Source organism: Canis lupus, chromosome 7 (genome assembly GCF_048164855.1).
Source record: "Canis lupus baileyi chromosome 7, mCanLup2.hap1, whole genome shotgun sequence".
Lineage (NCBI taxonomy): Eukaryota > Metazoa > Chordata > Mammalia > Carnivora > Canidae > Canis > Canis lupus.
Window position 1 is genome coordinate 57,529,128 of NC_132844.1, and position 13,793 is coordinate 57,542,920.

Here is a 13,793-nt window from a genome sequence, read left to right on the forward strand (position 1 = left end):
TATAGGATCCAAAATAGGAGCCATGGATGTGAATGACATTGTCCAGTTAGAGAGTGGAGAAAAAACTAAGGAAAGAGTGAATATCACAAGGCTTGGGGAAAAGGAACATTGGCATTGGTGAAGGGAACAGAAGGAAAAGACCCTGCAAAGGAGACCCAGAAGGGGGAATGAGGAGAAGATAAGCAGGAGAGACTTATGGAATCAAGCAAGCCAAGTGACAGGGAAGGTGGCCCACGGAAAGGGATGCTGGGTAGTATGAGAAGAAGCCACTGGATATGGGAGAGAGGACATCACAGTTGGTCTTAAAGGAACACCTGAGGGGGCATTTAGGGGGGAAAAGACAGATCACATTGGTTTGGTGGAAGTAAAAGACCATAGATAGTGAATACAAGACCCACATGGTAGGAAGAGGGGAAGGAAATACAGTGCTGGCTAGGGGAGCTTTCAGGTTGAGGAAGGATTGTTCTAGGAAAGAAAGGCTTGGGTAGATTGGGTGGTTGATGTGAAAGAACACAAGGTAAAATTAAAGTCACAAGGGACAGGAAAGATAAAGAGTGGAATGAGGTCCTGGAAGAGGTAGAAGAAGTGGGTTTTCAAAAAACAAGTGGAGAGATAAGCCTTAGAAATGAAGACTTCCTCTGAGCTAGGAGTGCATCCTATCAAGTGGGTGAAGGTGGAAATTGATGTATGGGGACTGGGGAGGAAAACTGGTTACATGGCAGTCAAAATATTTCAGACCTTAGTGATCATCCAGGCAAGGCTGGAAAAGATGATGCATTTATGTTGGAATTAGTCAGAAGGCTTACTCTTTTTCTTTGATTTTTGGAAGTTTGATTGACAGTGTTTGATTGGAAGGCCTTAAGAGGACATGCTGTTAGGCAGGGTTAGAGAAGAGAGACCAGAGGGACTGGAATAGAAGAATATCACAGGAGGGAGTTAATGAGGCATTGGGAAGAAGGAAAGATGGCTGGGTGGCATGGAGTCTTGGGACCGGAAAGGAAAATTTGGAAGAGGAGGTATTTTGAAGGGGGAACTGCTGCTAACCTGAGAAAGCAAGAAGTTGAAGCTTCCATGAAAATATATAGATTAATAAGAGAGGACAGGTTCTGATGGAACTTCTCTTAGATGAATATCAGATGTTCCAGACTTCTTTCTCCTTTCAATAATAATGGTGTAAAAATCTGTCATCTTTTTCCTTGTGGTTGAAATCAAATCCAAACAACTTACTTCTCTTTTTTAATTATTGTTTTTCCTACCCCAGTGACCATCACTAATGGTCTGTGTTAGGGGCAGGCCCTGACCAGGTGCCATTCTAAGTGTTTCTGTATATTAACTCATTTGATGTGACTACAATTGGGCCTATAGCTATGATTAGTTGTCCCCATTCTGCATCTGGAGAAGCTGAAGCACAGAACAGTTTAGTGACTTTTTCAACACCACCCTTCTAGTGAGTGGTAGTTTGGGATCTGCAGCCAGGCAACCCAGCTCCTGAGTCTGCAGACCTACCCACTGTACCATCCTCCTGCTCCAAAGAGAGGAAATCTGATTTAAATAATAGCTCCTTTTCACCGATTTGGCCTCTTTGCTCTTAAGTTGGAAGAGTCAGCCAACTGTGATAGCAAAAGAACTGCTTATGTCCCTGCAGGCAACCCTGAAACTGACCTAGAGTCCAGCTGCAGCAGATACACCCTCAAGGCAGATGGAACCCAGTGTCCGAGTGGGTCGGCTGGAACCACGGGCATCTTTGTGTGTGAGTTCATCAGCACCTACGGAGCCAGAGGCAGTAAGAGCATAGAAGTGACGTTCATCTCTGTGGGTAAGAACTCTTTCACTAGAATCTTTAGCCTGGCACCTGAAGCCAAGGGCTGTCAATCCCTTGGGAATATCTATGAGCAATAAAGCAGGGCTTCCCCTGGTAGAAGGAGTATGATGGGAGTAAATCTCAAGTGGAAGACAGAAGAGGATTTCCCTCTTTCCCATTTGAATTCAGATAAAGTCTTTAAAAAAAAAAAAAAAAAAAAAAAAAAGAAAGAAAAAAAGAAGGATAAGGCTATGAACCCATGGCTGCAGGGAAGGAAAGGCCCACATAGCACTGATAAGGCAAGAATGAACTGGAAAGTAATTTTGCACCCGGGTTAGTTCTGTTTAATCATTGAATTTATAATGAGGGTAGCACCCCTACTTTTCCCCTTTCCACTCATGGTCCCATCCTCCTTCCCTTGCATTCTGATAGCCTGGCTCATTGGCCACCACCAGCAGGTGAAGACCTGCCCTGTCATCCCTTCTCTCCCACTCTACCTATTCTAGAAAGAGTGCTGCAGAAAGCTTTAATAATCTGGTACTCTACGGTTATTTTATACTTGTCCTGAGAGTTTTTTGGTCTTTTGACTAAAGTCTTTCGACTGAATTAGACCTCTTAAAAGTGCCATTTCTTCTCCTCATGCCTTAAAACATTATAACTTCACCCCTATCTGTGAAATTGGGGCAGTCAAACTTGGTTTTCCTCAGTATCTGACAGAAAATGAACAACTTAGGTAAATCATCAGACCCCCTTGAACAATTTGGAGAAAGGGTGATATAAACAATATCTCTTACTTCTTTTCACGATTGCTACTCTCATGACTTAGCATTTTTATAAAGATTAAGATTGCACTTATCAACGATAAGTTCATGGGTCTGTTGAGCAGTTTGCAGTTTTCTATAAGGAGAGTGCTCATACACTTTGAGTTTCGACTCAGAGTTCTCTTGATTAGGTGGGCTTTTGACTGTCATAGAAACATGGTTAGCCTTCACTGAAAACCACTGGTCTGGTAGTTTGGATCTTATCTGAGAATCAATAGAACCAGATTCATGGTTCCATGAGCCTCTACCTTTCCATGCTCAGAAACCACCAAACCTTAGGAAGACATCGCTACACCAGATCCCTATAGCCAGAGAGGGCATTGGGAGGGATACAGCAATCCGTGATGTGTGACTAGGGAACTGCCTCTGAACGTTGGGATCCCAGCTTCTAGAGGCCACCATGGGAAGGCTTGATTTCTTCTGATTGTGATTAAGAGCCAGATTTTATACTGATGGGAAAAGCAGGCCAGGATCAATGGGCTCAAGGCATGAAACTGTTCATCTATAGAAGATAAAACAAATGGCATTTTGAAATGTCAATGACACACTCAAAGAAGAGTAGAAAGATAGAAGCAGAGGCAAAAAAAAAAAGTGGAATGTTCATATAAGTTCTTACATTTGTGTCTTCTTAACATTCTTGATGAATAATTCCTCATTAATTATTCCTCATGAATAATGTCCTCATGTGTGAGGATATTTTCATAAGGAGGAGTAAATGTAGAAAAACTAATAGTTAAGGTACCTATCTCTCCCAGTTTGCCTGAGACAGTCCTGTATAATTATTTGGGCAATAAATTCTACAATCTCTCTGCTTCATATGTAGTTCTAGAAATTACTCTTTGGCTTAGTAAGTGTTGACTGTGTACTATGCTCAGTGCTAAATTCTGGGGAAGGAGAGTTTACACTTTTATGGAGAAGAGATAAAGAGAGAAGTTAAAATACAACACATTAGTATTTTAAAAGTGTTTAAAAGGGTGGAGAATGGAGCTGCTAAAAAGACGGAGCCATCAGCATGCAAGAGGTTGGAGGGAAGCTCGGGTTAAGTCAACATCCCTAAGTTTGCAACCTTTTGCCCTGCTGATCATCAGGCGATAATTCCAGCCACAAAGGGGAAGTGCACGAGATCCTCAGGCATGATACGGAAATGAGTACAGTTCAGAGCACCACCGGGAACAGCCTAGAAACAAGTAAAGCCCAGGAGCAGCAAGGTACCAATCCCACATTGACACAAGTGGAGTCAGGACGGTCCATTGCTTTCTGCCTGTCTTAAATTTCACTCATGTGTCGATGTCACCAGAAACACTAAACATTGTGCTTGTTGTTGGTTTTTCTTTTGTCTGTTTTGTTTGCATTCTTTCAGCCAACCTAACAATAACCCCGGACCCAATTTCTGTTTCTGAGGGACAAAACTTTTCCATAAAGTGCATCAGCGATGTGAGTAACTATGATGAGGTATACTGGAACACGTCTGCTGGAATTAAAATATACCAAAAGTTTTATACCACGAGGAGGTTTTCTGATGGAGCAGAGTCAGTGCTGACAGTGAAGACTGTGACCCGGGAGTGGAACGGTGAGAGCAAGAGCAAGACCCCAGACCCTATTCTGCTGCCTGGGCCCCTGAAAATATCCTGTAAGAGGGACCAGACCTGGATGGCCTGTCCTGGGACATGCCTGTGTCATCACACTGCATACAAGAGCCCTTTAGGGGAAGATGTTACCATTTCCATTTCACAGGTGTGGAAATGAAGGCTCAAAGAGAATAACAAATGCTCCTAAGCTTCTACATCTTAAGTTGCAGAGCCTGTTCTGGAACTTGACTCTCTGATTCAAGAGCATGAAGTTAAGAGAGTTGTTTTATTATTTATTTATTTATTTATTTATTTATTTATTTATTCATTCATTCATTCATTCATTCATTCATTTTTATTGTATTTTTTTAAAGATTTTATTTATTTATTCATGAGAGACGCACACACACACGGAGAGAGAGGCAGAAACAGAGAAAGAGGGAGAAGCAGGCTCTATGCAAGGAGCCCGATGTAGGACTCAATCCTGAATCCCGGTATCACACCCTGAGCCAAAGGCAGACGCTCAACCGTTGAGCCCCCCAGTAGTCCCTGTTTTTTTTATTTTTAAAGATTTATTCATTTGCTTGTTTAAGAGAGAGAGAGCACAAGCAGGAGGGGCAAAGAAAGGGAAAGAGAATACCAAGCAGGCTCCCCACTGAGTGTGGAGTCCCATGTGGGACTTGATCTCATGACCTGAGGACCTGAGCCCAAACCAAGAGTTAGACGCTTAACTGACTGAGCCACCCAGGCACCCCAAGAGGTTTGGTTTTAAAAGTAATTTTACCAGACTTTTGGGAGTTTTTCATCCAATCATGATACCAAAAAAGAAAAAAATCTAAGTAAAGGATTTATATGCCTGGTTCCAAAGAAAGGAACATTTGTATTTCATATTTATCTCTACACATTATTTATGTTGAAAAGAAATGCAAAGATTTGGAGGGAATAAAAGATAATTTAGTAGAATCTGCAATAACAGCTGACATTCGTTGAGCTCTTAATATGTGATAGGTGCTGTCCTAAGTGTCTGAGTGGATTAGTTTGTTTAAAACAATAAGCCTAGAAGACAGTATTATTAGTATCCTGGTTTTACAGATGAAGAAACTGAAGCCCAGTGAGGGTAAGTAAAATCTTATCTGGTGGTTATATATCTGGTGAATGGTATAGAGGTTATATATCTGGTGAATGGTAGAGCCAGGGTGAAACTGAGACTGTCTGGTTCTAGTGGCCAACTGTTGACCACTCCATTCTGAAGCCTTTCATTAACTATAAGGTTAATTAGTCCAGATCTTTATTTGTTCATATAAGGCCTTGGCAACGTTGTAGAAATAACCAGTCATTGTGTGGCTGGCCCTGGGAGTATAGATTCAGGAGCTATGCTGAACTTGTATCTACTCTGTCCAATTGCTCTTTCCTACCAAGGAGGAACCATACCTGGGGAGGAGCCGTAACATTTCCAGTAACATAAACTATTTAACAGTCCCATACTTGGGTACTGAAAGAATTTCTTCTCATCTAAATTAACTGCACTTTTATTTTATATTCAATTTCAATTTCCCTTCCTCCCAAAAGCAATAGAAAGGGGTTGGTTTTCTGTGATTGTTCCACCTGTTTTTCCCTCCAGCTAGTTGCTGCTCTGGCTCCTCCAGGGTTGGGGCAGAGAGAGGGAATGTAAAGAAAATCAAAGGGTCTTACTAAACTGTAGATGTTGTAATAATCTTCCTATACTGTCCTAAGGCTGCTGTTCAGGTAGCACCTTATCGTCTACTGGGCTCTGGCATAACGTCCTCTGGGAGGGATGCCTGGGTGACTCAGTGGTTGAATGTCTGCCTTCGGCTCAGGTCATGATCCCGGGGTCCTGGGATTGAGTCCTGCATTCGGTTCCCTGCATTGAGCCTGCTTCTCCCTCTGCCTATGTCTCTGCCTCTGTGTGTGTGCATCTCATGAATAAAAAAATAAACTCTTAAAAAAAGAAAGGAAAAAGGAACTGTGATTCTATGCCTAAAAGGCTGTATAACTTTAAATAAGCCACTTAATTTTATTTAAAAGTAAGTGAATACTTAGGCTATCGGTTGGTCCTTCAAATACGTAGAGAATCCAGAAGAGTTGATCAAACATTTTCTCTTCCAGTGTCCAGGAAAGTGTGATGTGTCCTTGCCCGTGCTTACTACTACAGGGAGCAGTAGTAAGCCTCTGCTGAACCTTCCTGGCCAATGCTTCTGTGGAGCAATGATTACATTCCATCTCATTTTTTGTTTCCTTCCACTCAGGAACCTATCACTGCATATTTAGGTACAAGAATTCATACAGTGTCGTAATGAAAGATGTGACCGTTTACCCACTGCCTCTAGAGCCAAACATCATGGTTGATCCTCTGGAGGCTACAGTTCCCTGCAAGGGTTCCCATCACTTCAGATGCTGCATTGACGAGGATGAGAACTACAGAGTGACTTTCCAAGTGGATTCCTTATCCTTTCCTGCAGGTAAGACATGAATTGCTGCATGGTGAGGACATATTACTTCATTACTGTAGAATCTCAAAATTTCCTGTTAAAATAGAGGCCAAGAGACATGAGGATTGCATTAGTGATAGAATATAACTGTGTGAACGCCACAAACCTTTCTTACCTTCTGTCATACTGTGTGGCCCAAGGCTTGTTGGTCTATGGCAGAATTTGAGAGCCTGTGAGGGTGGAGCCCATGGGTTTTAGTGGAAGCTATTGAAGACAGTGTTAAGATACTTTCACAGGCCTCTGCTTCCTCAGTCTATCGGGTGTTCTGGTGGTCCCTCCCTCCATGCTATGAATCAGCATGCTATAAAAGCACCACAAGAATCCCTTTAAATGCACAACTGAGCATCCAAGAAAGTAAGAGAAATAACCATGGGCCAAAACTATTAAGAAAAAGAAAAATAGAAATGCTTTAGCTACTGCTGGGGCTTCTTTGAGGGCATCGGCCAGTAGGAGAAACCCAGAACCTTGCAGTGACTATGACACCCTAAGTCACCAGCACAATGTCAGGACCCTCAGAGGGTGACATGCTCACTCAGCAAGAGAAGCAGAAAAACAAATTTGTCTGCCACGGTTAAGAGCTTGGTCTCATCTCAGGGTGAGCAAAATTCTCCCCCCAAAATTCCAACTGCTCTGCCCCCACTGGGGTTTGGGTTTGAATTTATACTGCCTGTGTGGCCCAGGAACTCCAAGCTGAGGAGTAACTAAAGTAAAGTGCATAGCGCCCATGGGTAGCACCCAATGGTAGCTGGCAAAAAAAGAAATTCAAATCCTCTATGGTAGAATGTACCCTCAAATCCAGAAGCCTCAGGATTCCAGATACCTCAGAATTCCTACAGGTTAAGGTCAACCAAATATGAGCTCACAACCCCAAATCCCAAAACAGAGATACCTTCATAGAAGGGATTTACAAGCTCATTTATTTTTTGAACAGTTACCTATGGGGACATACTCAATGCAAACACCATAGAAGGCAATGAAAAGGGGACAGAAGAGTTGGGGCACATATATTACTATCCTGCTGGAAGGGTTCATGTCATAAAGACAATGCATATAGCATGCAATTTCCAAAATGAGCAATGCAGATCAAAAGAGCACTGGAAGTTCAGAAAAGCAGGGCCCAGTAGAGATGAGAATTTAGAGAAGGCTGTATAAAAGGAGGATATAGAATCCATCTGGTCACTGAAGTATTTAAGCATTTCAATATTTTTGTGTTTAATGTGCATGCATTCAGTGCTCTCTATGTGCCAAATACAGAGCTAGGCATAGGGAGATGCAATGATAAATAAGACCAGGTGCTCCTCTCCAAGTCTTTATGGTCTAATAGAGGAAACAGACCCATAAAGAGGTGATTCTAAACCAATGCGGTGAAGGCAGGACAGGAGAAACGCACAGGGCATGACAGGTTTTGGAGAGGCAGAGTGAAGAAAAGGGATGCTGAAAGGCATTCTGATTATCCAAACTGTACGGGCAGAGATTTGGAGTTATGAATGGTGGACATAGAGCGTAGGTGAGCACCATGTAAGTATGGACAGGCTTACTTCAAGGCTGGAGGCATTTTTAAAACTACATCAAAAATTAATGTAGCGCATGCCTTGGAAGAGTTTGGACATGTTTATCCATATTGGATCAGTTTAACAAAATGTGTGCTTTGGATATTCATCTTGTGACTTAATTCTTTCAATAATTCTATCTCAGAAAAAGAAGTTAATGGCAAGCAAGTGTGCTACAAATACAAGTTCATGGCAAGGACATTAGTTTCCTGGTGTCCAAAAAAGCTGGACATATTTTGTCACTTTACCAATGCTGCTAATAATTCAGTCCGGAGCCCATCTATGAAGCTTAATGTGGTTCCTGGTAAGAGCATTTGAAATTATTTTAAAATGTGATAATCATGAGCAGGGATTCATTTACTCATTCACTCCCTCATTCACCCATTCAATAAATAGATGTTAAGCACTTTCATGTGGCAGCTCTTGGGCTAAGGGTGGGAGATCTGAAACAAACAAACAAACAAACAAACAAACCTTAAGCCATGTGGACTAGCCTCAGGTGCAGGGGAAAGGTGGATGTGATAGATAAGTGATCACATCTAATGTGGTAAGGGCTGAACTAGAGACCCTAAGGGTTGTCAGAAGAGGCTGCCAGGTTTCACTCTCCTGGTGATAGTGGGGAGGAAGTGATCAAGAAAGTCTTAAGGATGAAGCCCTATTTTAGTGAAGTCTGAGAGACAAAGCACTATACTGAGCAGTGCACTAGTCTTTATGGGGCTAAGTCCCCTTTGAGGTTTCAGCAAAGGAAGGGTGTCCCCATTAGACCTGAGGACACGGCTACATTTAAAGAGTCAATCTAAAAAATAGGCTACTGTCTTTCCCATTCTTTGTCATCACTGAACCAATATCCCTCCACATAATCTTTTCAAGGTAGGAAGTCATGGTTTATGGCCATTTCTGTAATAGCCCATGACCAAGAACTCTCCTCAGGAGCAGCATAGAGGAAAGTGAATAAAGGACTGTCCAGGGCTTTCACCAGAAGCAATACCCCCACCCCCCGAGAAATCTCTGTAATAGGACCTCTGATATCTGAAGGAGTCATGGCTCTGTCACCAATCGTGACAGAGGTTTACTGAGGGATTTGTGGTAATTATCACATGTGTTGGTAACTGAGCCCTGGACATCAAAGTAGGAAGCAATTTAGAGTTCCTTGTCTCTGAGTCACTGTCCCCTGACCCTACCAAGCACACTTTCTACAGGGGTAGCCAAGATCATTTCTTCACTGTCCCCCATGCCTCTATCTTCATCCAGGCACTGGCATATTTGATTGATTTATCTTTGTTCTCCTTTTTTCTCATACCAGGTATGATTCATCTTCCTTTACCTAGTAGAAATTACTTACATATTTCATGATTTTATACAATGACTAAGAACTCAATGCTAAATTTGTAAGTTGGTGAGAAAGGGATCTGCCCATCAGAGAATCAAAGTTCCCTGGAGATGAGAGATTCTACAACAAATGTCATTTTCCTGTTCAAGTCTGGTCTTCAGTGGATGTGAAATAGAGTCACCTCTAAGGGAAGCCAGAAGGAACAAATGTTTACAAACATTGCTTAGAATATTCAGGTCATGGGTACCTGAAATTCCCACTATTCATTATATATTTGAATTAAGGCAGTGCTTCTCAACCTTGGTTGCACACTGGAATCACTGGGGAAAGTTAGAGAAATAGCCAATGCTTAAATCCCAGCCCCAAGAGGTTCTTAGTTATTTGGGCTGGAATGAACCTGGATATTGGTATTTTCCAAGTTCCCCAGGTAATTCGAATATGCCAGAGTGGAGAATCCCTTGGATTAAGGCGTTATGTCCCTAAGATTCCAGGTAACCTGATTATCTCTTATCTGGATGAGCACACATTAAGCGATCATGATTTTTCCATTGCTTCAATTTTACAGGCAGCAGAGAGAAGATTCCCAGGCATTGGAGGATGGGGATGAGGCATAGAAGAAATAAATTCTGTTAGGAAAAGCAAGTGCAGGTGAAAGTCAGATTTGTGTCAAAAGCACTAAAAGGGGCTTTGGGAAATCAGGCACAAAATGAAGAAAGGGGGTAATTCTGAAGAGGTCACTGAAACTAAAGAGAAAAATGAATTCAAACATCAACATTCTAGCTAGGCCTGACTGACCGTATTTTGACGATCTTTTGTCCTCCTTTCAAATTGTCCATTTTATTTCCATGTTTCCAATGCAGGAAAGAACATCATGTGCCGAGATCCCGTAATAGGTGTTGGGGAGCCTGGAAAAGTCATCCAGAAACTCTGCCATTTCTCAAAAGTACCAAACATCTCTGGAGGTCCTACTGGAGGGATCATAACTTACAAATGTGTAGGCTCCCAATGGGAGGTGAAGAAAAATGACTGCATCTCTGCCCCAATAAATAGTCTGCTCCAGCTGGCCAAGGTGATCCTGAAGTCTTTGACTCCAAGCTCTTGATGGGGAGATTTGTCTAGCTTATCGTATTTCTTAGCAAATAGGTCGTGGGATGCTTTGTGTTGTTTCCAAAACTACTTTTATTTGTTTAATTCCAAAGAAGATGCAATCCTAGAAATGCTTTACATTTTTCTTAAGTTCAAATATGGAGACAACAAAATATGTACTCTGCTCTGGGACCAGCTGTACCTTGACCTCTCAGTGCTGTGTTTCTATTACTTCCAAGGTGCAGGTAAAATTATCCTCTCTTACCATTCTCCTTTGAATAATCTTGGTATCTAGCAAGCAGCTCTAATCTTTTCAGAAATAGAAGAAACATAAAAAATAATTTCATCCGTGCAAACAAAATGTGCTTGGACTTTATTATAGGTCTGAGATTTCTTCCATCTTTAGAGGTAACCTTTGGTTATGAGAGATAGAATTAGCCTGGCTCTATTACTTAGAAGAGAGGTTCCTGACATGGGGTAGGGGAAAATTTTTTTCTTTTCATAAAAATAAATAAACGTTACCTCATACTTAAGCTGTCAAGAGTAGAGCCTCCTAAAATGCTATCAATTACAATAAATAAATACTGATGAGGCAACTAGTGGAGTTATAGTTAATGACATTGTTAGACAAGTGGTCCCAACGACTCTCACCATTGGAAAAAGAATTAAGAAAAAGGAGTGATATTGGTTTGTGTCTCATCTAATTATATCCTGTCTCTCCTCTTGTCTTACACAAATTCATTAAAATACCTATTATGGGGACACCTGAGTGGCTCAGTGGTTGAGCGTCTTCCTTCAGCTCAGGGCGTGATCCCGGGGTCCTGGGATTGAGTTCCACATCGGGCTCCCTGCAGGGAGCCTGCTTCTCCCTCTGCCCATGTATCTGCCTCTCTTTATGTGCAAAGCATTATTGTAGGTGCTATCAGGGTAAAGAGACCAAATCAGAATTTCATCTCTGATTTGTTAGAGGACATAATCCATTTGGGTAGTTCTGTACACATTATTTTTGCTTAGGATAATCAGGAAGCTCTGTTTGAAAGCCTTGGTCTCTGAGTTGGTGTTTGATGAGGATACATCAGTAATATGAATTTTCCTAATCGAGAAAGATAGAAATATTATAATTTGAAATCAATTTTGGGCTTTGGCCCCAATTCTAGATACTTAGATACATTTTCAATGGAAAAAGGCCCTGTTGGTCTATCATGCTCCATTAAGTTTATCTGTTCAACATATATTTATTGAATACCTACTATGTGCCAATTTATGACTTATACTATGTTAGACATCATAGTATATCAGAAGGAATATAATACATTTCAAATTATTAAGGAGCTTATAATTTAACTAAAGAGATATTGAAACTAAAACACAAGATGACATTGGTAGAAATGTCGAAAATGTAAAGTGTGTTAAACAACAAACGCTTTACAGGGGCACCCGTGTGGCACACCCCATTAAGCATCTGACTCTTGGTTTCAGCTCAGGCCCTCATCTCAGGTTCGTGAGATCAAGCCCCACTTTGGGCTCTGCACTGAGCACGGAGTCTGCTTGAGATTCTCTCTTTCTCTCCCTCTACCCCTCCTGCTCGTGCTCTCTCGCTCTTAAAAAGATAAATAAATAAATCTTTTAAAAACAAACACTTATGCAGTCAGATAAAGAAACTCCCCTGGGTTGGAATACTCATCAAAGTTCTTTATGGAGAAGGTCGAATTGGAATTCATTCTTTAAGCAAGGCTTAGATAATTAGGAAACAGAAGTGTGATCATTATAGATGGGGTGACCATATAATTTACTATCCAAACAAGGACACATTTTGAGAATAAAAGAGGGCATTAGTAATACTTACACTGAGACAGTGGATATAAAACAGAATTGTCTCAGGAAAATTGGGATTGAGAGTCCCCCCTCCTAATGGTCAGCAAAGTAAGTCAGAGAAAGCAGAGTAGCAAATGTGCTTCCATTCAGACCATCAAGGGATAATTTTACTCAATTTTAATCTAGTTCCCTAGGAATCACATCTACTTTCCTTTTTCTTTAACTAGTCATCAGGTTGACATGTGTTTTACTGTTTCCCTTCTATGTGTGAGGTCTTATTCTATTCTGAATAGCACACACATTAAATTAAGAGATAAGTCACCTTATAGGATATATTTATAGGAATGGAGAAGAGAAGAAACCACAGATGTAAGAGATTTTCTTCATGGGTAGATCAGCAGGATTTGATGACTGAACTGATGGCATGTTTTTTGTTTGTCTGTTTGTGTTGGCTTTTGTTTTACTAGGCTTTGACCAAGAGCCCCACTCAGGATAAGAAGCTCCCAACATACCTAAAGGATCTTTCTATTAGCACAGGCAAGGTAAAACATGAAGTCAGCTCATTTCCTGGGAGCCTGGGAGCCATCGTTAACATCCTTGATTTGCTTTCAACAGTTACAACCCAAGTGAATTCAGAGATGATGATGGTGAGTTTGTTTAGACCTTATAGGAGCTTTGGGTCTCATCTTTTCATCCCTTGGGACTTGTGGTCAAGAAACATAACTCCTCCCCATTGCAGCTCCTTCTTTGTCTTTTTAAGAGCAGTACTCTGGATATTAGGGTCACATAGTATGCCTTGTGCTTTGTCAGCTATGGTTTTTAGGGACACAGGGAGTGATTCTAGTATTCATCTGGGGAACTTAAAAAGATTTCTTTAGCGAATCTCCATCTTAGTGTCTTCATTAAAATAGATGAATTCTTACCTGCTTTGGAGAAAACCAGGAATTAACAGATTTTCAGAATATGTATAAGGTGGGACTCTCAGTGGTCTAGCATTAAACATGAACTTTGAAGCAATCGGGGATCTGAGAGGAGTCACCCAGAATTCAAATGAAGAGTTCAAATGATGAGCCTTCAATGAAAGGATACTTGTAGTGGTAAAGCCAGGGATAAAAAAAGCAAAACATAGAAGCCAGTACTACTCTGAGGACTAAAGGGGAAAAGAGAGGAGCTTACAGTGGAGGGAGAACCAGGCCTTAGAGGAGGGATTGCTAGCAAGAGCAACAGAACTATCACCAAAGATGTGCAGAAGACATTATGTGTGTATAGGGGGTGAGGGGGTGAGGGCAGTGGGTAGTAGGAAGATATATTT

General features: G+C 41.4%; 1 protein-coding gene across 12 annotated transcripts in view; it reads left to right on the forward strand.

Moving 5' to 3' along the window:
- Window positions 1-13,793, forward strand: part of ADGRF5 (adhesion G protein-coupled receptor F5) — a 102,192-nt gene that overhangs the window by 78,303 nt on the left and 10,096 nt on the right. For 7 of the 12 annotated variants that reach the window (XM_072832745.1, XM_072832743.1, XM_072832746.1 and 4 more), the window contains 7 exons: window positions 1,646-1,816; window positions 3,711-3,830; window positions 3,983-4,192; window positions 6,458-6,670; window positions 8,396-8,554; window positions 10,441-10,649; window positions 12,949-13,128. In XM_072832745.1, coding sequence (XP_072688846.1) covers window positions 1,646-1,816; window positions 3,711-3,830; window positions 3,983-4,192; window positions 6,458-6,670; window positions 8,396-8,554; window positions 10,441-10,649; window positions 12,949-13,128 — 1,262 coding nt within the window. The remainder of the gene's footprint in view (window positions 1-1,645; window positions 1,817-3,710; window positions 3,831-3,982; window positions 4,193-6,457; window positions 6,671-8,395; window positions 8,555-10,440; window positions 10,650-12,948; window positions 13,129-13,793) is intronic. The other 5 variants (XM_072832752.1, XM_072832751.1, XM_072832750.1 and 2 more) reach the window with 1 other exon arrangement.